The sequence below is a fragment of the Caenorhabditis remanei genome, chromosome II (genome assembly GCF_010183535.1).
Source record: "Caenorhabditis remanei strain PX506 chromosome II, whole genome shotgun sequence".
In the NCBI taxonomy this organism is placed as follows: domain Eukaryota; kingdom Metazoa; phylum Nematoda; class Chromadorea; order Rhabditida; family Rhabditidae; genus Caenorhabditis; species Caenorhabditis remanei.
In genome coordinates this window covers 9970463-9994418 of record NC_071329.1, presented here as the reverse complement: position 1 = coordinate 9994418, position 23956 = coordinate 9970463, and the positions used below count along the sequence as shown (strand labels likewise).

The following is a 23956-nucleotide window of genomic DNA, read 5'->3' as shown; positions in this document are numbered from 1 at the left end:
AGATGAATTCAGCAGAATTGAAGCAGATCAGGAGATTCACACCGTTCAAAAAGAAATGGTTAAAGAGAAAGGATCGTTCAACGCAGCAGCTTCAATGGAAATCAGTGCAACTGCTAAACTTGAATACACAAAGACTCCTTCCGAAGATGTGACCGAGTTGAGTATGACGGAATCGAGACGGCAATCGAATGTTGGTCAATTCCATGAATCCAAGGAAGAAGAGTTTGTTGGTCTCTGGAATACAGTGGCGAAGGGACAGAGTGCGTCAATGATTCTTCCTCATAAACCACCAATTGATACTGCTTCGATCAAAGCAAAAGCTGCGAGAGAAAATTCAATTGAGATGACTGGAAGTCTTCAGAAGTCACCATCAGCTGACGCTTTAGGAGTGATGACTCAAAAAGTCAAAATGGGAGCTGATAGCAAATTTGGTATTGCTCAAGGAGCTGCAGATACAACTTTAACATTATCTGACCAGACAGGAGCAACCAGCCATAATATCAACATCTCCAACACTGGAACAGCTATCGGAACAGTCAATCAATTCTCCAACAAAGAAACTGGAGTTGGCTTTGGAGCCTCATGTTTGGTTCCTCCAAACCCAGAATTTGCCGAAATTGAGTTCACTGAAAAGGTTGTACCAATCACTCAGGCTAGTTTGAGCAAATTAGCTGCTGGAGATTCTGTTGCTGCTGTCGAATCGAAGATTTTTGGAACCGGAGAAACAGAAGCAGATTCTTCTCTACTCACGAAAGTTGCTTCCACGGAGACAATTGGAAAGACACTTCAAGCTTCTAAAGATTCTGTTGTTACCCTCGAAGCCAAACAATCTCGTGATGCAGTGTCAGATGAAAAGAGTGATTTGAATCTGAAGACTGCCAATTTGGAGAGCCAGATGTTGAAACTTGCAGAGACTAAAGAAGAAGAGAGTGGAGTGTTCATTCGTTCTAGTCATGAATATGAGGAAACTCAAAAGACTTTGAGACATCGTAGTACATCCCGTGAATCAGCTAGTCGTACTGTAACAGCCCCGACAAGTCAAGAAGTATTAGTGAACTTTGACAGAAAAGTTGAAGAGTCAGTTGCTGAGGGCTCTTTGAGCATAGGAATTGTGAGAGAGTCGTCGCAAAGTGAAGTCTTGAAACACACCGAACGGACAAGTGACTTGACAAAATCGTTTATGAGTGAAGAAGTTGCAGGTGTAAGAGCTGTCAGCGAAACGAGAGCTGAAGAATTCAGAGGTCGTCAACAAGGAGATGTTGAAGTTCAGACTGGAGCTGCAATGGGAAGAATTGAAGCGCCGAGACCTCAAAGAGAAGAAACTGAAACCACTCAAAAACTGAAGAGAACTTTGAGTGTTGAGAGAAATGCTAAAGCGATTGAAACTGCTGAATCTCAGATGACTGCGAATATTCAGAAGAGAGAAGATTCACTCACTTCTGAATATTCTACAAGAGATAATCTACTTCTGAAATCATCTAGTGTCAGTCATGTGGCAATTCAACAAATGACAGAACATCTTGTGATGAGAAGCAAGAGTGAACACCATATTACTGAGAAGCTCCAAGAGATTCTATGTGAGAAAGAATCATTCAGTTCTCAGGAGTTTATCACTGAGAACCAGGGTATTCATACTCATTGGGATGTTATTGATAACAATGGTGAAGCTCTCATTTGCTGGAAGTCTGCTGAAATTGAACAGAAATCACTAGATGCAAAACAAGTCACAGAATCGACTGCTGGAACAACACTCGACTTATCTGTCCGATTACCTGGTGGAAAGGACGAAGAGAAAATCGCAGAGCACGTCGTAGTCGGAATCAGTGAAGCTTTGAGTGTTTCTGAGACAAGAGCTGACATGGAAATGACGAGACAAGACGCATTTTCTGATGATGCTACTTATGTTGCTTCCGATATTCTTGAAGAACACAGTCTATCAACTGTTCATGAATTTGGAGAATCAGAAGCATCAACTACTTTTGGAATTGGAAAACTTGTGTCCAAAAAACCAGAAAAGGAAGAAGTTGGACGCAGTTTCTCAGAAACTCGAAAGGCTTCTCAATTCTCTGATGTTGCTGCTATCTCTGAACTCACAACTGAAATGGATAGTGAGATTTTACGTCTGCCGGAATGTGATCAGAGTGTGAAGTTGCTGACTTCAAAGACAGAACAGAAAGACTCTAAAGATCTGAAAGCAACTATTGAGACTTCGGCAGGAAAAGATGTTAGCCTGGAAAAAAGAGATGATCGCGAACAGTCGATTGATGTCAAAAAAGTTGACAAGAGAAGCATTGCCGATGGAAAAAGACTTTCTGAGCCACGAAACGAAAATGCTTTGTCCAAATACACTTCTGAAATTGTTGATCTTGAAGAGAAAAAAATAGTTCCATTGACGAGAACTGATTCGGCCAGTATGATTCTGAAAGCACCCCAAACTAATCGAACTGATCGTGAAATCAGTATTGATCGAGGAGAAGCTAACCGAATGGCATCGAAAAACATCATGCAACGTGGAATGTCACGTGCATCCGAAGAACGTCGATTCCAGATTCAGATGACAAAATCGGAGAAGATGTTGAAGCGTGAAGATAGTTTCGATGAATCAGAGTTTGTCACTTCTGTATCTTTGAGAGATGAAGTCACGTCTGGAACATTCCATGAATATGGGGATGCAAGTGTAGAAGTATGCACTTTATTCGGTAAAATTGTTCAGAAGAAGTTTGAAGTTGAAGACTTTGAAGAAGTTCTCCCAATGATTCGAAGATGGGCAGAAGTTCTCAGTATGAAAGCTTCGACAAGTGTTGATATTCAGGCTGATAACTCAATCTCCAAACCAGATTCTCAAGCAGAAAGCAGAAAGAACTTGAGAACTGCAAACGTTGAAAATCATCGAATCAATGTGAATGCAATTCAAGAAGAGGTCATGGATTCTACAACTGCTTTCCAATGTAAAAAGACTGGAGAAGACGTTGCATCGATTCGACTTCGTGATAAATCAAGAGAACGAGTTGAGAAGAAATATCAAGAGAATCAATGGAATCTATTGTCTACAAGTGCCGAATGGGAAACTCTTTTGAATGATTTGGAAGAATCTGTTACAATCGCTCAGAGTGTTCAAGATTCAATGGCATTTTCAGCAAAAGCTTCAGCTACAGTCAACTTGAACAGCGAAACATTGATCAAGAAAACAGAATCTGCTTTCGGAATTCAAAAGTCAATTTCTCAATCGAATGTTGACAAGACGGTTGGACAATTTAGCAGTGCTAATGTTGAAAATGAACTGCTGGTGACCAAGCTTGGAATGGATTTGGAAGAAATTGAAAAGCTTGTTGATGAGATTAATAGAGAACAAGCCGTTGGAGGAAGAATAAGAGAATTCGGAAAATCAGAAACTGGCGGAGGAATTTATTTGGTGAGAAGAGCACTACCAAAGGTGAAAGAGACCTCAACTCATACTGTTACCGTTGCCACAAGTTTCCGTCAAATCTTTTCAACGATGAGTGCTGGAGATGAAATAAGTGAAGCAAATGTTGAACTGACTATTCCAAGTTCTTCAGTTGGGGCCGAATTCCAAAGTACTGTAGCTCGAAGTGATTCGATGACATTTACAACAAGTCATGCTTCTGAATATACCGCAAGTACTGTTGCTGATTATGCAAGAGATATTGCAGTATCTGCATCCACAGCTGCCAGGAAAAAGGCAATTCCAGTTGAGAGATCCAGTCAAAAATTGAAAGAAGTTGGTTCTGATGGAATTGAAATTCTTTCTCTGTGGGAAGGAATCGAGACAGATTTGGATGCAAGCACTCAACTTGTTGATCTACTTCGTGTCAAATCATCGTTGCAAACAATTGAATCAAGTGAAGAAGTTGAAAGAATCAATCAGTTTTTGGAAATGCCAGAAGAAAAAGGATTAGTGATTCATTTGATTAACATTCAAAATAAGGAGATTTGCGAGAGAAACTTCTCAGTTTCAATCTGCTCTTTGGATACTGCTCTCTCTAGGAAATTTGAGATACCATCATCATATTCTGTGAGCAAAGTGTTGACCGATAAACGTGTACTTCGTGAGATTTGGAGAGTGATAGAGAGTGGCGACGTGCGTTTCAACGCCGTCATTAATTTGCATAGATACAGTCTATCGAAACCGACATTGGCACAAGAGACCGTGCTTAGAGATGTTGTTCGAATTGCAGCACAACCATTGTTTATATCAGCAGGAGACATTGAAAGTGACGTCGTTTGGAGTACACATCAATTGGAGAAAGCTGCAGTGAGAGAGGAAACGAATCAAACAATTATTGGAGCAAGGAAAGGAGAAAATATCAAGAAGAAGTTGGAAGAATCTGGAGATGAAAAAGTGAAACTGAAAGTGGAATTGATCGGAGGAAATCAGCCGAATGAGTTCTGTGAGAAGACATGGAATATCCCAAGACTTGGAGACAAAGTCAAGTTGGATGCAGAAGAATTTGAATTTGATGAATGCTTGTTTTACGGACAAATCAATTGCAAACAGACTCACTTTGAAGACAAAGATATCGTCATCAATATTCCACGTGTCACTTCTCTTCAACTAACAACATTGGCATCCAAAGAAGAAACGAAAGAAGTTCATGAAGCATGGTCGATTCCAGATCAGTTCGAAGTTGCTGATAGACTAATTATCATTTCGAATATTGGAGAACCAACATACATGAGAACAAAAGAATCAACGGAAGAAATCGTTGGTGTTGGAATCGCTTACAATGTTCCAGAGGAGAACTTGATCACTTCCATTAAAATCAAGGACAAGGCGTCTGGAGGTAGCTATGACTTAACTACGAAAGCTGCTGGAGATGAATACAAAGCTATCAGTTCTTCACTTTCAAGAACTCAAGATGTCGAGAAAGTCAAAGGAAAAATGGTTCAAAAAGTTATTGCAAAAGAAGAAATCCGTGTTCTCGAAACAACTACAGAATCGGTCAATGCTAACTTCAATTATGAAATTCCAGAGGATAATGTGAAGATTGGAGTTACAAAAACATGTGCAAATAATGCTGCTCCATTCACTATTCGCCTTCATGAATGTCTTGATTTCTATGTGAAGATGTTCTACAATATGAACAAGAAAGATGACTTTGAATCTCTTATTAAGACGATTATAATTTCTAATGGAATGGAACCAAAAACTTTGTCATGCATGGCTGCAGAGTTGGTTGAAGCAACAAGAAATCCAGAATTCAATCGTCCATCTGAGTTCAGTGACTTGGAGAAGACTGTCATCGACTTTAACAAAATCGAAGGAACTTCTTTGAACACTTTCGAACCAACCACTGTGAAGATAACACTTTCAACTGTTCTCAATCGAGAAAACGAATATTTCCGTACCGAACACATCGTCAAAGACAAAAATCGTGGAGCAAGTCTGAAATTCCGATTCATTGAATCCCGCGAGGAGAAGCAAACAATATTTATTGCATTCGAAGTAGATGCTGAAAATGAGAAAATCGAACGAACGATTGATTTGGTTCGTCAAGGAGGACACTATAAATTGTCCACTGACGCAGCCGAAGATAACGAAATCACTTTGCACCGCGATATATCGAAATCGCTTATCACTCATTACGACACTTTGCACCAAATCACGCTTTCGAATTCTGCACCTCACCAAATGCTAAGCACCACTGGAGCATCGCAAGATCTTCAAAATATCTCAGTTCAACTGTCGAAACCGACAGAATGGCTATCCACTGAATTGCTCATTGTTGACAAGAACGTTGAACAACCTGTGACGTGGCGCGTGTTGGAGTGTGAAGAGTGTGTTGAAAACTTGCACCCGATCTACCGTAGACCCGACGACATTTTCGATTTAGATGAGACATGGTACATTGCGAGAAACGGTGGAAAGTTCGAACAACGATGCAAGGCAAGTGGCGACGAGAAGGAAGTTCTCGATCAGGAAATCAGAAGCCGTGGAATCAAAGATGACGTCATTGACAAGAAGTTTATTGTTGGAAATCAAGGAGAACCAACTTCATTCAATACGATTCAAACATCTTCAATTGTTGCATCTATTTCTCAGGATATGAGTCGACTTGGAGAAAAGGAAACTGTGAAAAAGGTCCTTCGAAACTCCAACAAAGGAATCAATGTGGAGAAGAAGATGATTGAAGTAACAGAAACGCGAGAGACTATCAGTGAACAATTCAGAAGAAACGATGATTTCGATAAGGCTGATCTACTTATCAAAGACCGTCGTTTGGGTGGATGTTATGAACTTTCAACAAATGCTTCTGAACAAAGTTCATCGAGTATTTCAACTGCTTTGATTTGTCCAAGACCAAGTCATTTGTCGACTGAAAAGACATTTATCACTGCTCAGACTATCATTCCAGCTGTATTGAATTGTAATGCTTCTGAATCCATCGGACATACTGTCACAGAGCACTGGAACCGTCCAAATGATCATTTCGCAATCTCTAAGATCATCACTGATTCCAACAAAGAAAATGAGCAATTCACGTTCCGAGAAGCTGGAGAAGAATATCACACAACGAACTGTTTCTATTCCCGCGAACAAGAAGAGAAGATCGTTGCAAAGACTTTGTTTGAAGCGAGACAAGGAAGTGGACAGACTTTCGAAACGAAACATGCAACTGACCGATCAATGGATGCTGTTCAGCATTTAGAGAAAGAACGATTGGCAGAAGCTCACGCTGAAAAGTTGTTCGTGATTGGCAACACATCTCAACCAGTATCATGGACTACGAGAGCTTCTTCTGAAATGCAACATAATCAAGTAGTCACTTTGAATCGACCATCTCCATATCATCAAGTAGAGATCATTCGACAGGGAGCAAATCTTGGAATTCCAACATATTTCAACGCTCGGGAAACAACATCAAAGATAGAGAATGTGGCTACACAATTGAGCAGAAAAGAAGAAAAATTGGAGGTTGCAACAACTAAAACCACTCCATTCTTGGCCGAACCTGTCGTTTTTGATTCAAATGCTTCGAAGTCTCATTCAGTTTCTCTGGATAAGAACTTCACTGCTCCAGGAGAGTCTGAACTCGATGCTGTTGTTGTTATTGTCGATAAGAACACCGAACAACCACAATTCTTCCGTTGTTCATGTACGAAGGAAGCCTCAACTTCAGCCGCCGCTTCTCTTTCTGCTGGATCCAAATCTGAAAGTTGTAAACTTGTGCGTGTGTCTTCAAATCTTGGTCATCCGACTAGTCTAGTTTTGCGTGAAAGCAGCTCGGTGCAGGAGACCAACAATGTGCACTATCAGCGTGATGAGCACCATGAGCACATTTCAGAGACCAAGCCGTGGCCGAGAGATGGCGGAATTTTCAAGTTGGAGACGAAAGCGAGTACAGCAAACGAAGTTCGGCTTGATAAAGACTTGGAGAAGAAATCAGACAGAGAGCTGGAAACTGAAAGGAAGACGATAATCCGAAACGAAGAAAAACCAGTTGAAATATTTGTGTCTGCAACGGAAGAATCAGCTGCAGGTGTCAGTGCAAATCTATCAAGAGCCAATCAATATGAGACAACAAATATCACACTGACAGCAGCTAACAAAGGAGAACCAGCTTATTCAAGAGTCACAGAAACAACTGAACTCACTGAAACGAACAATGTTCAACTTCGCCGAGAAGAAGAGCATCAAGATACTGAAAAGATTGTTCAAATTCCTGCTTCTGGAGGTTCAACACTTCTACGTGCTGGATTTGCTGATGAAAAGTTTGCTGATATTGATGCGAACTTGGCCAGAGATTCAGAATTCCAATCTACTCAAATCATCCGACAAATTGGAAATCAAGATAAAACCAACTTATCAATCGGAGCCAGTCAAGAGACATCTGTTAACTTTGATGAGACAATGAAGTGTAATAAGAGTTCTTCCGAAGAAATATCCGTGACAAAAGTGGCTAAAAACATCGAACCTCACGTTATCTTCAGAAGTACAGAAGCGTCTGATATGGCAGTTGGTATTCATTACACTCTTCGAAGCAGTGACAAAGTGGATGAAACAGAAGAAATTAAGAATGTTGCTCGAAATGGAGGCTCGGCAACATTCTCTTGTTTCGCATCTGGAGAGGAATCACCAGACAGTGTCAGTGCATTCCTGACAAGACAACCACAAGAAGAAGCCACTGAGAAACTATTCCCAACCCCAATGTTAGATTCTATCAAATTCAATTCAACTGCTGCAGAAGAATTTGCTGTCTGGAATACAACAAGTTTCCGAAGAAAAGATCATGAAGAAGAGATTGAAAAGGTGTTCAATACTTCTGAAACGGGACAAAATGAATCTTTCACTTCAAAAGCAGCTGAAGATATTTCTATCACTTTGGATGCTGATTTACATTTTGGAGTCGGTTACAAAGAACACCGACAAATTACGAAAGACGAAGCGAACCAGGGAGAAGGTACTGGAATGCACTCTGGTGCATCAGAAGAGACAATCTTCAATCTGGGTTACGATTATTGCAAACAACCAACCGAATTCACAACTGTCTGTGTTACCGAAGACAAACTTCTCATACAAGGAGCTTATGGATTCCGTGCGGCAAAAGAGGAATCGATCACTTTGGATGCTGATCTTCACTTTGGAGTCACTTACCGAGATTTATTAGCAATGGGTCTGCATGCATCTAACAACGAAATTGAAGGTACCGGAATGCGTTCCACTGCATCCGAAGAAACTGTATTTAACCTGGCATACGACTACTGCAAGCAACCCACTGAATTCCGCACTCTATTTATCTCTGAAGACCATCAATTTGTTCACGGCGCGTTCGGTTTCCGAGCTGTCGGTGAAGAGCATATTGAGACACAAGTACTGGAACTTGAGGCCCGCATGGTGGAGGTCATGGTGGAGGGCAGTGTGCACAATGTTGCTCGTAGGCATGAAGATGAACCATTTGTATTGTATACAGAAGTTCTCGAGGAAACAATTATTCGTGTCGACGAGCAGCTTGAGAAGAAGACGACTGTCATTGAGACCGAGCAGGCGTCTGAAGTCAAGATGAGAGAGAAAGGAGAAGAACGTAGAAAGGAAGAGAAGAGGTAGGATATAGAAATGGGAGAAAGTTCAGATTAGATATTTTCTATTGTTTCAGAGTCAGTTTCGCCGCTGAAGTTCAAGAAAAGACCATGGAAGCCATCGATAAGAGTCTTGGATTGGATACTTCCATGGAGGTAATGCATTTCTTGAGTTTTGAACGCTTTTTTTCTGAAGCTCCGTCATGAAACAAGTCTCCAATCTGTTTATTTCAGGTGGAACCAGCCTTCCAAAAGCCATCAATCATCAAGAAGCCAATGAAGAAGGAAAGAGAAAGACGTGGCAGAGATCTTCGTCAGAATGCCGCTCCTGCTTTGTATGTTTTGATATTTATTCTGGTAGTAATTTCCGAATTTCCAGCAAACCTGTTCGGCGGAACTCCCTTCTTCAAGCTCTTGCAATCGGAAGTCCTCACAATATTCCTCACTTCAAAACTCTCGATGATATCGTTAAGGCTATCAAGCATGTGAGTTATCAACACATTTTCGATTCGTATAAACACAATATAAAGCATTAATAAAAACAACCGAAAGTAATCATTAATAATAATAGAGTGAAGTGTGAATCACCATAGACTAGATAATAGAAATAATACCCAAACACCAAATTCAGACCTACATCGGCGATTTTTCAACGGCAAGTTTGATATCCACTACTCTTCTCACGAACATTTTCCCTTTTCACTTTCTCTGTGCATCTAGTTATTTCACTTAGCATGTCTCTCCTGCATTATTTCGGACCAACTCTCTACACATTTTCACTATTTTCTCATTTTCAAATAGGGGTTTCTTATTAATTTTGATACAACTTAATTCAGGCTGGTCTGGAATATTCCAACCTTATTTTCGGAATTGATTACACCAAATCCAACTTCTATCAAGGAGAAAGAACATTCGATAAGAGACCACTTCACACAATTGATCCAGCTGAAATGAACCCATATCAACAGGTATTACAAAAATAAGAAAGTAATCAGACAACAGATGACGTTTCAGGTTATCCAAATTGTCGGAAAAACTCTTTCCTCATTCGATGCTGATGGACAAATCCCTGCATACGGATTCGGAGATGAGGAGTTCACTGATCAAGGAATTTTCAATATTGCGGACAGATACGATCTTGATAAGGATTGCAATGGATTCGAAGGTTGAAATACAATTTTCCAGAGATCTAACGATTTTTTTTGTTTCAGAAGTACTCAGAGTCTACAACGAAGTCACACCATCCATCGAAATGAGCGGACCAACCAACTTTGTGCCACTGATTGGTAACCTAACCACTAAAGTTAATGAGGTTTAATTTGTCTGGATTTCAGATCGAGCGATTGAAATCTGCAAAGAGAAACACTCTTATCACATTTTGGTCATTGTTGCTGACGGACAGGTCACCAACGAAAAGATCAATCAGAAGGCTATTGCCGCCGCTTCCCACTATCCATTGAGTATTATTATGTTAGAAATTCAAATGATTAATGATGAAGTATCATAACTTTCCACTGTTCAGGGTTGGTGTTGGAGACGGTCCATGGAACATGATGGGACGATTCGATGACAACATTCCAAAGCGACTCTTCGACAATTTCCATTTCGTCGATTTCCACAAGGTGAGCATTCAAAAAAAGAGAGTACATCATATCTAAACTTATTCCCAGGTAATGTTCAACGCTCCAAACGCCGATGCTTCATTCGCTTTGAATGCACTCATGGAAATTCCGGATCAATACAAAGCTATCAAAGAATTGGGACTTTTGAAACACAGTCGTCGTAGCTAAATCGTTACTTTTTGTTATCTAGTTCTTTTTTTGTTTATTTTTTTTTCAATTTTTAAATGTGATGATTAGTGCTGCTTGTACATTGTTACATTTGACCTGTTCTTTATTAGCGAAATTTTAGATTTTTTCCAAAAAGAAAACAACAAAATGCAATAATTGTTGCTCTTATTCACCCCCAACCTCCCCCAATTCTTTCGCGACTTTTCATCCTTTTTTTAAATTACGTTTATTTGGAATTGAATACATTTAAATCAAAGCATTTAAGATATATAATTATTATGAATAAACATTTGTCGAACGTTGAGATGAGATCATTAGGCGGGGGGTTAATTGTAGAGAAGCGAAGAGTTCAATGACCAGATTTGGAAGAAGAGCAGATGGTCGGAGATCACTGAGCAGGGGTAGAGTGCTCGCGCACTTTTCTGCGGAGTTCCTCCTCGACACCACCTTCAAGAGTCTCCTGAAATTGGGAAAATTGTCTTTGAGAGTTAACATAGTATAGAAATTACGAACCACGGTCTCTCCGTTTTTGGTGAAGATGAATGTTGGCATCATTTTGACGTCGTACTTTGCGCAAAGATCCTCCTGAAATTGAAAGTATTAATTCATTCGGAAGTGTTCTACCCAATAACTGAAAATCAGATGAATCAATAAAACTAACCGCTTCATCGACATCGACTTTGCAGAAGATGACTCCTTTGTATTCCGTCGCGAGCTCCTTGTACAATGGAGCGATTGCTTTGCATGGACCGCACCACGTGGCGAAGAAATCGAGAATGATAGTTTTCTCTGGATGCTGACGAATCAGATGCTCGAATTCAGACTGAAAAAAAGGTGGAAAGATTATAATGGAATGCGAGTATAGTTGAAACGTACCAAGTCGGTGAGTTCGAGAATTGGTTCCTTGGCGAGAGACATGTCCAGAGTTTCGAAACAAAGGAATAAATAGAAAATGATCAGCAAGAAGGTGATATTTGAAAAATGAATGACAAAAAGAGAAGAAGTGGGCAGGAAAGAAGAAAGAAACGGAAACTTTCATTCGGTCTGACGTAGTCACGCCCACATAATTACAGGTTAGTCGAACGGAGAGAAAGAAGAAGAAGCACCGATAAACAGAAGTGAGTAGGTGGATGAAATAAGAGAAGAAGGAGGAGGAGGGTAATTACTGTTGTCAAAAAACGAATTCTTATGAATTCGAAAAAAGTTTTCGTCGTTGGTTAGACTGGAGGATTTAGAGTAAATAGAGCGAGTAAGTCATAGAAGAAGACGTGGGTGTTATGGTCTTCAGACATCAAAAAATTTGAAGTGACGGGTACGTGATCGGTTCTCCTGATAGCTCCAAGTTTTTCTCAATTGAAATAAATTGAATGATGAAAGCTTTCAATTTTTAAGAAACGTGGAAAAATCATATTTATCGTAGATTTATATTAACAATTTTTTAACACATACATATAAATTGGGAAAGTTTTAAAACAAGACAGAAAATCATTTTCATCTATATATGGGGGAACAATGAATGAAGGAATTATTGTTTTTCTACTTTATTCATTAGTTCTTTTCCGATAGTAGGAGCATAATAAACACGAGTGCATTCCAAGTTTCCGCGTTTATCGTATACATACAGATCACCAAGTTTCAGAAAATACTCGGTTCTGGATACTTCGACTCCATTCTTCTTCTCCAATTTGACCAAAGTTCTTTGAGAAACAAAATATTCAACAGAATAAGTTTTATCAATCATTTCTTTTCTTCCGAAATTGAAGAACTTCTGATCGTAGTTCTGATTAAGGAGAGTTGTCTTCAAAGTCATCTCTTCCAATTCAAATTGATGATCGAAGTTTGGGACTCCACGAACAAAAAGGTCTTCTTCGAATGTGTTCTCCCAATCCATTCCATAAACAAATTCATCAACACCTTCAAAAAATGAAGGATCAGCCATCCATTTTCTACGAAAAGCCAGTTCAATCGGTTCTTTTTCAGATAGAAGATAAAATAGAGTATCCTCTTGACTTTCTCTGGGCTTCCGGTTATTTCTTCCACCCATTTTCAATTTAACAGCAAATTCCGCCACTCTCGATTGTAAAACTTTATCAGCTTCAGTCTTAATCATCATTTCCTTCGCTATATTTGGTTGATCTCTGAGAAAATCCTGGAAAGTATGATTTGAAAATAGTTTCAGATGTTCTGAAAACTCACTTCTGTCATGCTCAAACCGATTATATCTGTAAGCCAGACGATTATTAAGGTGCCAAAGAAACAGGTAATTGCCGCAATCTCACATAAAACTCTCTCGTTTTTAGTTTTTCTTCTTATGGTTTTTATGTTATCTGATGACTCCTTCGTTACCTCATCATTAATATCCTTCTAAAACAAATTTCTTTGTTGTCTCGAAAGGTACACTATTAACTCAACCACGTTCACAGTTGCCTCTTCTTCTTTCTCTACATTTACTCTCTTCCGAATTTCGTCAGATTCCGAAACAATTTCGAAGGTCGATTCCCAGTCGGAGTCCATATTCCTAAACGAACTAACTATTGAAACAGAGAAAAAATGATAGAGTAAGAAAACAATCGGATTCGGGAAACAAATGTAGAGTGGTTGTGCTCTTTCGTTTATTATAATATTATCTCTGTCCATCTGAATCTCTTAATTTCATCGCTATTTCTTGAGAAGAGAAAAGGAACACTTTTGTGTGTAATCTATCAGAAAAGAAGAGACAACGTGACCTCTTAACTACCCTGCTCTCACAATGTGCCCACGAATATTGATTACTTTCGAAGAAGAAAAATAAGAGTCTTTTTGACAGAATAAAGAAGAGAAAACTGAAAAATGTATGTATGAGACACTTAGCAATGAATTTTAGTATGGTGCGTGAGAATATTCTGGACATATGACGAATAGTAGTTTCGACAAATTTATGCTTATTTCAAATTAGTGTAAATGTAAAATTAGCCTGAACCAGTAAACAGAACATAAGAAAAATCTGGGAAGACCAATATGGGAATTCTCATTTTTCCGAACATCCTGAATAAAAACATGTTATGATTTTCTAGTCATTTGATCTTATTTTAGATCATCTTTTTCATATCAGACATTTATATTTTTCATAGTTTTTTATTTTTTGAAGAACGCACGTTTTTCCTTCCAAAATATGACATAGGGCATGAGGTCCTCTTTTGTCCGATAATCCGATTTATGATGGGTATACATTCCAAAGTCATTCTTAAATCGAAGTGACCAAGGTCGAGAAAACAGAATAAAAGTGGGGTTGGACACAAGGAATTTTCAAAAAATGTTTCGTTTTCTTCTTCATTTTCTTGTTCTCTTTTGGTTCACCGTTGGTGCAATTATCAGTCCGATGACTGCTTCTCCAAAAGTTGAGAATGTATCATCCGTGACTATTCCGAAAATTCCAATGAGACCGAATGGATTCGTAGCTGGTAAGACATCGTCTTGGGATACCTAGTCATCTGTGAAAGTTTCAGGTCGAGATTCGAAGAAACTGGCGATTCAAAGATTCAAACTCCTCGTTTCGGACTTTTTGACTGATGCTCAACTTTCTAAAGTTGGTTCTTCTGAATGATTTCTTGAACTATTTTTTCTATTTCAGAGCATTGACGTAGCAGCTGTCGGAATGCATAAAGGAAAACCATTGGATGATATCATAGATGGTAATTATAGCTTACTCATGTGTACACTTTATGATGAAATTCAGATGTTTATGCACGTCTTCGTCGAAATTTGACAACAAAACAAATCAGTCAACTGGCGAAGGCACAGAAGGGATTAGTTGAGGATTTGGATGAGAAATCGGCAAAATTGGTGAAAGCGCGAGTCAAGAGAATGATTGTCTATTCATTTGATCCCGCTGCTGAACAGATTCATAAATTTGCAACGAGACCTTCCATGGCATTTGCTTTGATTGCTGAAACAATCAATGAGAGATTTGTTGGATCTGTGAAGGATTTGATTCGAGATGTTTTAACTCCAAAGGAATACGAAATCTTCCGGAAACACTATCATCCAACGATATTCAAGTTGGATAATGATAATAAAAGTATGGAAATTGTAAACATGACAACTCCGAAAATGTTTCAATCTTTGATCTGGTAGAGGCTGCTTTGTAATCAGATATTATCTTCTCAATCTTTGATGTTTTTTTTTCATTACACTCTTCATTAAAGAACAAAATAAACCGTAACAAACGAAATCATAACAACGTCTTCTGCACGAAATTCGCGTATTCTCCTCCAAGAGCCAGAAGTTTTTGATGAGTTCCCTGTTCAATTACTTTCCCGTTTTTGACGACAGCAACAGTGTCCGCGCCTGAAACGAGCATAATTTTTGAAATAATCCAACTCTTTATTGGAAAAATAATATCAGAAAGAAGTAAAATGCTATACCTCGTATAGTTGACAGTCGATGTGCTATAACCACACAAGTCCGTCCTTCTTTTGCCCTCTCCAATGCTTCTTGTACAAGCTGTTAATCTTAATTTCAGTTAAATTTAATTTATCATTATGCCTACCTTCTCACTCTCCACATCCAATGCACTAGTCGCCTCATCCAGAATCAATATTTTTGGCTTTCTGACAATTGCTCGAGCTATTGCAATCCTTTGTTTTTGCCCACCAGACAATTTGTTACCGGGCTCACCAACTACAGTATCGTATCCCTGAACTTTTAAATCTAACCAAAATAATTCTTATATTCTTCACCTCTGGCATTTTGATAATAAACTCATGTGCATGGGCTTGTTTAGCAGCTGCAATGATTTCGTCTTCTGTGATTTTCTCAAGACCGTAACCAATGTTTTCTCTTATCGAACAGTTGAAAAGAGTTGGTTGTTGTCCTACTAGAGAGATCTGAGATCTCAGGTATCTCAGATTCAAATCCCTCAAACACTCTCGATCGTAATTGATGTTTCCCGCAATAGGATCGTAAAATCTCTCCAAAAGTTTAATTGCCGTGCTCTTCCCGCATCCACTCGCACCAACTATTGCTGTTGTTTTTCCACGTTCAATCTGAAAAAATCTTGGGTCTTTGGCTAGAAAAATTAAGAAAAACTTTCAACGAAAAGTCATTCAATATCATTTTTCTCCCAGAAACTTGATATCCAAAATAGACATTGTTCAGTGAGATGTCTCCATCCAATAATAACTTTTTCCCATCAACCGAACTGTTATCAATTCGTGGCCGTTCTCTCAACATTTCGAATAGAAGACCAGCAGAGACACGTGCCCTCACATATTCCGGCAGATAAGTTCCAAATGCGAGAAGAGACGGAGATGCTGAATTCAAGGACTCGATTACTCTATAAAGTTTAATAATAGAATTTAAAAAAATGGAAATTGAAGTTACTAACTGAAATATAGTGAATGGACTCGTAACATTGGCGTTCACAAGATATACTCCGTATCGATATCCGATTGCAAAATTGAAAAATGTATAGCTGACAGTCAATGCATAAGACAGAGATTGTAGAATTCCTCGTTGTAAATTTCTGTTGTGAATTAATCTCATTCCATCGTCAAATTTCTGAACAAAATGGTTCTCTCTCGTTAAATATTGAACAGTTCGGTGATGTTATATTGCTTCAATTGCTAATCTTGATGGTTCCTCCGCTTTTATTGTGTCTTTTTCTCACCTTTTCTTTAAAATATGACTGATAATTGCTTGAAGTGAAATCAATGTAGCAACTGTAACTATTCCAATTGGAGCCATTGCAGGGTCATACCAAAACGCAATTGCTGTTCCACAAACAATCGCAGAGACTCCTTGAAAAACATCAGCAAGACGTTGATCGATTACTGCGCGGATATTCGGAGCATCTGTTGCCAGACGAGTTGTTAGACGACCTGGGGCATGCTCCGGATGATCAAAGTATTCACCGTCCTGAACATTTAACGGTAATCGTCAGATTTTTTAAAAGCTGAAACCTGTTTGCGAATATTACTGAATAAAAGAATCCTGAGTCTTTTTGTGAGCCTTTCTCCAACATATCCTAATAAACATCCGGCTACCATTGTCACAATTGCAGATGACACTCCTAATATCAAAAAGTAGTATGCGTTGATTTCTGAATTATACTTCTTCTCCATGTCTGTTCCAGTGGAAAGAATCTAGAATTTCAAATGTCGGAGAACTGGAAGAACTCAACTTACTCGAAACATCCTTCCGTACAAAACAGAGAATATTGGAAAACTGAATCCTCGAATGATCGATAATAGGATAGAAATCAGAAGAAGTATCCATTCCGGTTTTGCAAACTGAAGAATCTCGAGGAAACTCGACGAATAACCACGTCCTACTTCTTTCTGAAAATACCAATTTATGACTTATTCGGACTCAAATTCTACCTGTAATTGAGAAATATCAGATTCCATATCCTCCGATGTAAGGGAAAATGCTTTTGAAAGACGTTTGCTGATCTGTATTCTAGAAGATTCCAGATCACAAGACTCGCGTTTGGAGAGAAAAGAATCTTCTGTAATACGATAAATATTTCAGAAATCGAGCAGAAAGAATCAAAAAACCTTCAGCTGATGTAGACTCATCACTATGATCGATGTCTTGTGCTTGAACCATTTTGGAATAATATCCATTCTTCTTCATTAGTTCTTCATGACTTCCTACTTCTATCACTTCTCCATTATCGAACACATAAATGCGTGTGCAATTTCGAATCGTACTCAGTCTATGAGCAATCGTTATAGTTGTTCGTCCTTGCTTTGCTTTTTCTAATGCATGTTAAAATTTGATTCATAACAGATTTTAATAATATTCAATATAATCCACATGTTGGCTAATGTCCTTGCAATAACCAACCGCTGTCGTTGACCTGCAGAGAGCTCCACTCCTCCGTTCCCAACTACTGTCTTATATCCCTGGAAAGCAGATATATTGTGTGATCGAGTACAAAACCAACTTTCGGAAGTTGTTCAATGAAGTCGTGAGCATTTGCCAACTTGCAATAGTATTCCATCTCATTGTCATCAATATCAGGTGCACCCAATCTAATATTGTTTTCAATCTGTAATTCAACACGTTCATTTCCTGGTTGATAACACTTACTCACCGTATCAGCAAATAATAACGGCTCCTGACTGACGATTCCAATTATGTTTCTCAAATGAGCCAAGTTTAATTTTTCAATATTTGTATCATCTATTGATATCTGAAAATCTTTCTGTGAACCTCTTTTCTTCGTTAACCTTACTCTTCCATCATCCAACTCATAGAAATACATCAAAAGTGAAGCCAATGTACTTTTTCCACATCCAGAATGACCCACTAAAGCTATGTTCTCTCCGGAGTTTGCATAAAAACTCACTCCTTTCAGGACATTCACCTGAGCAATTCAATTCATTTTGTTCAAAGTAATTGGGAGAGACTACCTCTGATCGAGTTGGATATTTGAACCAAACATTCTCAAACCTTACATTCCCTTTGACTTTCCACAAGCTTATTCCTCGATTCGAAGAAACATCAATTGGAACAATCTGGAAATAATGTCATAGATGTTTTGATGGTTGTTACTTTTATTAACTCTATCAATAATTTTGAACACAGGAACAGCTGCACTGTGACATGATAAGAACGTTGGAATCTGAGACGACGCCTGAGCAAGACAGTAAATTGCACCAGAAACTGCCCAGAAGACAGCGAATGTGGTACCAGGAGTGATAGATCCATCGAGAACCATTCGAGTTCCATACCTGAAAATTTTACGATTTAAATGATAGGAAAGTACTTACCAAAAAGAAAGTGCCATTGAAGTGAACATTGCAAATGTAACGAAAGCAACTCCAAAAGTTGTCAAAAACGATCCACGAAGACCCCAAAACATTCCTTCGGACAGTGATTTGGAATATCTAAAAGTTTGAAGTTAGGGAAATTCCGGAGTTGTTCGGAAAAACCTTTCAATTTCTTTTTGTTCTCCGTTAAAAGAGGAAACTGTTCTGATACCACTAATCACTTCTTCTGCTGTACTTCCAGCTTTTTCGTATGCTTTCACTTCTTTTGGTGTTACTTTCGACATCATCTAAGAATTTTTTTTTGAAAATCTGTTAAATACTGAACTACAAAAACCTTGTGTGAAAACATAACCGGTCCAAAAAACGCTGGTGTTACCGCTAAAATGACCAAAGTCATCTGCCAAATGGAATAAATCATAGACATTTTTGCACTGACTGAAACGGCTACCTGTAGTAAAAAGCAATGGTTAATCCACAACAAAAGTGAGCTAAATATGATATCATTGCTCCCAATTTGTCTCCGATTCCATCTCGAACTCTTTCTAATCCACTGAAAATCAATGTTTCCGGATTCTATTAGCCTCCCGGAAGACACACTCGCTCATTCTTGTCGTCATCTGTCCAGAATCATTCCGATCAAACCATTCCCAGTTTTGACTGAAAACGGGCGAGCTATACGATTCATTAAGTGTCTGTTACCGTAGCACTGCTGCGAAATATTTTGTAGATTTGACGTTCACAAAAGGTGTGCCAACAACACATCTTAAAAAGAGCTCGGATTTAATTTCATATCCAATTCATTTCTTACCGAACAGAAAGCCAAAATGAGAACAATAGAGCCAAAGAGAAAGTAAATATGGATCACTTTTAACGCATTTTCATGAAATTCGTCATTGTTAAAAGTGTTATTGGACCAGGATTTCTGTCCTAAATGAAACATTTTTCAAAAGATTAATGAGAATCTAGGTACCTGCTATCAATACATCTGTTAGGTCTCTAAACATCACTGTGTTCAATGCACCACTGCAACCTTGTAAAAGAGCGAATATAAGCCCGAAAACAACCAAAAGATAGTCCGTGGAGTTAGAGTATCGAAACTGAAATAAAACCAAGGTTCCACCGAGATTTAAACTCGGGTCGTAGGATTCAACGTTCTGAGCACAATAAATCTTGAGTGCTTTAGAATCCGAACCACTACACCATGGATCCGACGATGACGGGTTTGTGTCAGAGTCTATTTCAATCCACCATGCACTCACCAATGATAAAAATGTGAGAAGCTTTTGTAACAAACAAAATCCGTCGAAGATGCAGTATCGCAATCAACAGATGTAGTCACCGTATAGGACCGAACATCTTTTTCATCCATTCTATTTCAATAAGGATAAAAATGAACGGAATATTGAGTAGAAACTGGTAATAAATCTTATCACCAACCAGTTACTTTCATGTGTAACTCACTTTGTTTTATTGTTTTTCACCTGTTTTGTTTGTAGCGTTCGCCTTATCAAATAATAAGTTTACCATAAAAATTAGAAATGATTGAGAATATTATTATTTCGATGTCACTGGTTTGTTCTCTGTTTGTTTCCTTTCCTGTTGTTGCGCCTAATTTTACATAAGTATTTATTATTTCACGTTAAAAAATTTCAGAGTGCATGCAAAAAGGAAAGCAATTAATAAATCCGATACGTTCAATTTAATGCTTCACAGTTTTATGACTGGCGAACGGTAAGGAATGGGATTACGACATCTGGAGAGATCATGATGGATTCACGAGCTTCGGTTTTCATTTTCAGAATTTCTGCACTCCAATCAATTTTTCCGATTTCTGCAACAGCTTCCACGAATAGTGTTTTTGCTTTTTCAACATTTGCAGCGAACACTTTCATAACAGAAGATGCAGTCACATGATCTTCCTCCTTCCAACAATCGTAGTCGGTGACGAGAGCAGTCGTTGCGTATGGGATTCCGAGCTCTTTGGCCAGAATACACTGAACATGTTCTTAATTTGATAAATTTTTCTTCAAAATAAAATAAAACCTCTGGCATCATAGTCATGTTGACCAGACTAGCTCCCCATGATTTGAAAACCATGCTTTCGGCTTTTGTAGAGAATCGTGGTCCTTCGATGCAAACCCCAAAACCAGTTCTGTGGTGAACGAGTTGACATTTTTCGGCCGTTGAAATGAGCACCTGAAAAAATTTAACTTTTATTTAGAAATATGAATATGCTTCTTACTTGTCTGAGTTTTTCATTGTATGTTGGGTGAGATTGTATGTGACAAACTCCTGGAGCCTGGCTGTAGGTTCCATCAAAGAAGGTGCTTTTACGACTGTTGGTTCTGAAACAATAATTTTAATTTTTTAATGTTCAGCATTTCTAACCGATCAAAGACAGAGTCAGGGAACAGCAATTGCCCTGGTTCAACGTTTTCTTGTAGAGAACCGCATGCTGTTGAGGCGATAATAACGTCAACTCCTTAATTTTTGGATAAAACTTATGTCTTAGATGTTTTGAAAATACCTAATGAATAGAGAGCCCAGAGATTAGCGCGGTAGTTGACGTTTCCTGGCATAATGTCGTGTTTTCGTCCATGACGAGCAAGAAGTACACATTCAACTCCATTGATTGTTCCTGAACTTTGGGTATATGTACGAAAAGATTCAATTACAGAACGGTTTCTTACCTTCAACAAGATGATCACTGGGCTTGCCATACGGTGTGTCAACCGAAACCGTTTGAGGATTAAGAAGAATATTCGGATCTTCTAATCCACTTCCGCCAATGATTCCAACTTTGACCATGTTCGAACCGCTCTAAAAAATGGAAAATTAGGGAAATGATATCTGGAAGGAATGAGCAGAAAAAGGGTAATAAACTGCTCTATCTTATCATAGATAACGCTGATAACACAACCGACTCACGACACATAGTGTATTCCATTCAGAAAATCAATAAGAGCCAAAGTCAAACGGGGTGAAGTGCATGCCTTTTCGAGGGCGCCGCGCACGGAGAACAAACGGCGCCATGGCACCGAAAATGAGACGTCTTCTGCCACTTGACGCATTCAGCGTGGCACCGCGGCGACTCATGCAATCTGACTAGTGAGACATCAAGAAAGACATTAGAAAGCTGACTAGAAACTTAAACTCTTCACGAAAAATGTGAAAATCTGCTCAGTGTGTCCTAGAAAAGCAGTTGTGAATAAATGTCATGGAAGAGCTATTAGGACTACAAAGGAAACGTAGAACTGGAACCATAGTGACGCAAGTTAACTGAATGGAAGTAATTCATTATGTAAATGTCCCATTGAATTATTCAAGTTTCTGGAAAAGCGACAAGGAGATTTTGATGATGAAGTCTTTATTCACGAACAGTTCGAAGAATGAACAAAATTATTTGTCGTTGCATGAGAATCCCAAGTGATTCAGCTGCCAGTGATCATCTTTCTGAAAATGAAATAGATATATAAGGTCTCAATACTGTTTGAACAAACATAGAATCCTTCGAAGTAAACACGACGATTCGATGTGATGTTGTCAGCTCTCGCAGTTAGTGTGTTCACAGCGTAAAATCCTATTTTCTCATCAGCCGCGTAAACACGCGTTTCGATTGGCACGGAGTTAGAGTAGAATTTAGCCTGCTCTCCTAGCCAATTCCCGAAATCTTCTGAAGCCAAGAAACTGAGAAGAAGTTTTTCAGAGTGTTGGGCTTACGGAATGTTCCGAGGTCCTTGCATGCTCCGCAGGCGGTGCATGCGTATCCATGGAATGTGTTCTGATCGAAAAGTTCCTTGAATGCTTGTTGAGTATCCCACGAAATATCTGGGTGGAATAGTTGGTCCCATCGTCTAGAAGCTAAATCCAGTTTGGCTTGAGCTTCATCATGTTTAGACATTCTGAAAATAAACTATTTCTAAAGAAGTGAATGAATTTCACTTTCTTTGTCTTATTCTCCGTGCAATTTTGTTGAACTCGTACAATGTTCCAATCCATAAAAGTCTCGAAATATTCAGAATGATTCGGATTCTGAAAATCTCTATTATGCCACGGAGAGCCCGATGTACTCACCTTTTGTATCTCGAACACATACTTATCTTGGAAGACTGTTCCAGATTCTCCCTGATAAGTCATTGCAAAGTCGATCCATAATTCGGTCCCTTTCTTCACCACTTCAAACTTATGATTCTATAAAATATAAGTTGGATACATATGCTTAATTTCAGGAAACTAACCGTATAGGTCTGGACTTTCCCGTATCTTTTGTACCAATATTCGACAAATTGATCTGAAAATCAAAAACTTGGAATAAATTCCAGGTCGTAAACATACTCAATGACAATTTTCCAACATCACAAGCTTGGATTTCAGATTTCGGATCCAAGTAGGTGTTCAAGGATTCGTATGATGATTTGTATCGAATTCCACCATTCAGGAAGATATCATTAACCAGTCTTGAAAACAATTATTTTAAGAGTTAAACTCATTACCAATCTAACTTAGTTTTCAGCCTCGAAATAAAAGTTTCAAAGGGATTAGCTGGTTCAAGGGGAGGAGACGTCGGAATACTTTTACAATCATTCATCATCTTCAGTGTATTCACAACGAAATATCCTTTCTCACTATCCAAAGACGCTGACATTGTCCATAGATCAGCTCCTACCACATTTCCTCGAGTTTCAGTTCTAATTATAAGTTTAGTAGTGATGTCTGTAATCGAATTATCTTCCATCACGGAGTTCGTAAGCTACAAGCATACTATTTATTGATTTATAAAATTGCTTAACTCACTTCAAACTTCGAATACAACCTGCTCAAATGGGTCATCCATTTGTGAAACTGATCAATACTCAATCCAAAAGCGGGTTCCATACAAGTCTCGATATAGGCGCTTGGAGAAATCATCTCCATCAACTGGTTCCAATTATTCTGGTTTTCCGAAGTCAACAAGTTCAAAAAGTTCCGATTGAATCGAGTCATCATCTCTTCAGCAGCTTTCGGCATTCCTTCACTTGCAACAAGTCTTCGAGGCTTGGAAACAGTTTCAGAATTCATATCAGGAATCTCGTTGTTGTAGAAATTGTTGATGAAATACGAAGGAGCATTGTCTTCCTCGATAGAATCAAAAAATCCGTGAGCTCCTCCTACGAAAAAGAGAAAAGTTGAAAAGACAAACAGACGCATCGCGATACCGGGCGAATGATGAGAAGAGAGGAAGGTCGATGCATTTTATAGCCAGTCTCATATTTTTGATTCGATTATATTTCTGTATATTTCATTGTTGGGGATGTGAACATGGCACTCTGGAGAGGTACCTCCTCCTACGTTCTGATTGGACGCTGGTTTTCAAACTGAAAAAGTTCGAGTCGT

The 23956-nt window shown here is 38.7% G+C and overlaps 8 protein-coding genes across 8 annotated transcripts; 2 read left to right on the top strand and 6 right to left on the bottom strand.

Annotated features, from left to right (window-relative positions):
* Positions 1 to 55: 55 nt before the first annotated feature.
* GCK72_005725 (uncharacterized protein) lies at positions 56 to 10826 on the top strand (the record flags this gene model as incomplete). Its single annotated transcript, XM_053725309.1, has 10 exons — positions 56 to 9060; positions 9114 to 9192; positions 9271 to 9371; positions 9416 to 9521; positions 9873 to 10004; positions 10051 to 10201; positions 10248 to 10322; positions 10371 to 10506; positions 10559 to 10658; positions 10707 to 10826. The coding sequence occupies 10 exons, from the start codon at positions 56 to 58 to the stop codon at positions 10824 to 10826; spliced, it is 10005 nt and encodes a 3334-aa protein (XP_053589503.1).
* A 388-nt stretch (positions 10827 to 11214) lies between these two features.
* Positions 11215 to 11744, bottom strand: GCK72_005724 (uncharacterized protein; the record flags this gene model as incomplete). The annotated part of the gene is made up of 4 exons (XM_003102418.2): positions 11215 to 11286; positions 11340 to 11411; positions 11488 to 11649; positions 11703 to 11744. 4 exons carry the CDS (start codon positions 11742 to 11744, stop codon positions 11215 to 11217), a joined length of 348 nt encoding a protein of 115 aa, XP_003102466.1.
* Positions 11745 to 12351: 607 nt separating this feature from the next.
* On the bottom strand, positions 12352 to 13340 carry GCK72_005723 (uncharacterized protein; the record flags this gene model as incomplete). Its single annotated transcript, XM_003102430.2, has 3 exons — positions 12352 to 12975; positions 13023 to 13190; positions 13239 to 13340. 3 exons carry the CDS (start codon positions 13338 to 13340, stop codon positions 12352 to 12354), a joined length of 894 nt encoding a protein of 297 aa, XP_003102478.2.
* Positions 13341 to 14184: 844 nt separating this feature from the next.
* GCK72_005722 (uncharacterized protein) lies at positions 14185 to 14939 on the top strand (the record flags this gene model as incomplete). The annotated part of the gene is made up of 4 exons (XM_003102419.2): positions 14185 to 14266; positions 14312 to 14391; positions 14437 to 14497; positions 14542 to 14939. The coding sequence occupies 4 exons, from the start codon at positions 14185 to 14187 to the stop codon at positions 14937 to 14939; spliced, it is 621 nt and encodes a 206-aa protein (XP_003102467.2).
* A 97-nt stretch (positions 14940 to 15036) lies between these two features.
* Positions 15037 to 16349, bottom strand: GCK72_005721 (uncharacterized protein; the record flags this gene model as incomplete). The annotated part of the gene is made up of 5 exons (XM_053725308.1): positions 15037 to 15152; positions 15363 to 15501; positions 15545 to 15850; positions 16002 to 16140; positions 16192 to 16349. The coding sequence occupies 5 exons, from the start codon at positions 16347 to 16349 to the stop codon at positions 15037 to 15039; spliced, it is 858 nt and encodes a 285-aa protein (XP_053589502.1).
* Positions 16350 to 16469: 120 nt separating this feature from the next.
* Positions 16470 to 18870, bottom strand: GCK72_005720 (uncharacterized protein; the record flags this gene model as incomplete). The annotated part of the gene is made up of 11 exons (XM_053725307.1): positions 16470 to 16721; positions 16766 to 16948; positions 16991 to 17143; positions 17186 to 17313; positions 17363 to 17555; positions 17755 to 17859; positions 17905 to 18003; positions 18046 to 18177; positions 18224 to 18328; positions 18376 to 18544; positions 18746 to 18870. The coding sequence occupies 11 exons, from the start codon at positions 18868 to 18870 to the stop codon at positions 16470 to 16472; spliced, it is 1644 nt and encodes a 547-aa protein (XP_053589501.1).
* Positions 18871 to 20298: 1428 nt separating this feature from the next.
* On the bottom strand, positions 20299 to 21391 carry GCK72_005719 (uncharacterized protein; the record flags this gene model as incomplete). Its single annotated transcript, XM_003102467.2, has 6 exons — positions 20299 to 20577; positions 20627 to 20779; positions 20826 to 20928; positions 20972 to 21065; positions 21111 to 21221; positions 21274 to 21391. The coding sequence occupies 6 exons, from the start codon at positions 21389 to 21391 to the stop codon at positions 20299 to 20301; spliced, it is 858 nt and encodes a 285-aa protein (XP_003102515.2).
* Positions 21392 to 21982: 591 nt separating this feature from the next.
* On the bottom strand, positions 21983 to 23770 carry GCK72_005718 (uncharacterized protein; the record flags this gene model as incomplete). The annotated part of the gene is made up of 8 exons (XM_053725306.1): positions 21983 to 22036; positions 22084 to 22256; positions 22304 to 22485; positions 22680 to 22774; positions 22822 to 22874; positions 22919 to 23040; positions 23086 to 23333; positions 23378 to 23770. The coding sequence occupies 8 exons, from the start codon at positions 23768 to 23770 to the stop codon at positions 21983 to 21985; spliced, it is 1320 nt and encodes a 439-aa protein (XP_053589500.1).
* Positions 23771 to 23956: the final 186 nt, after the last annotated feature.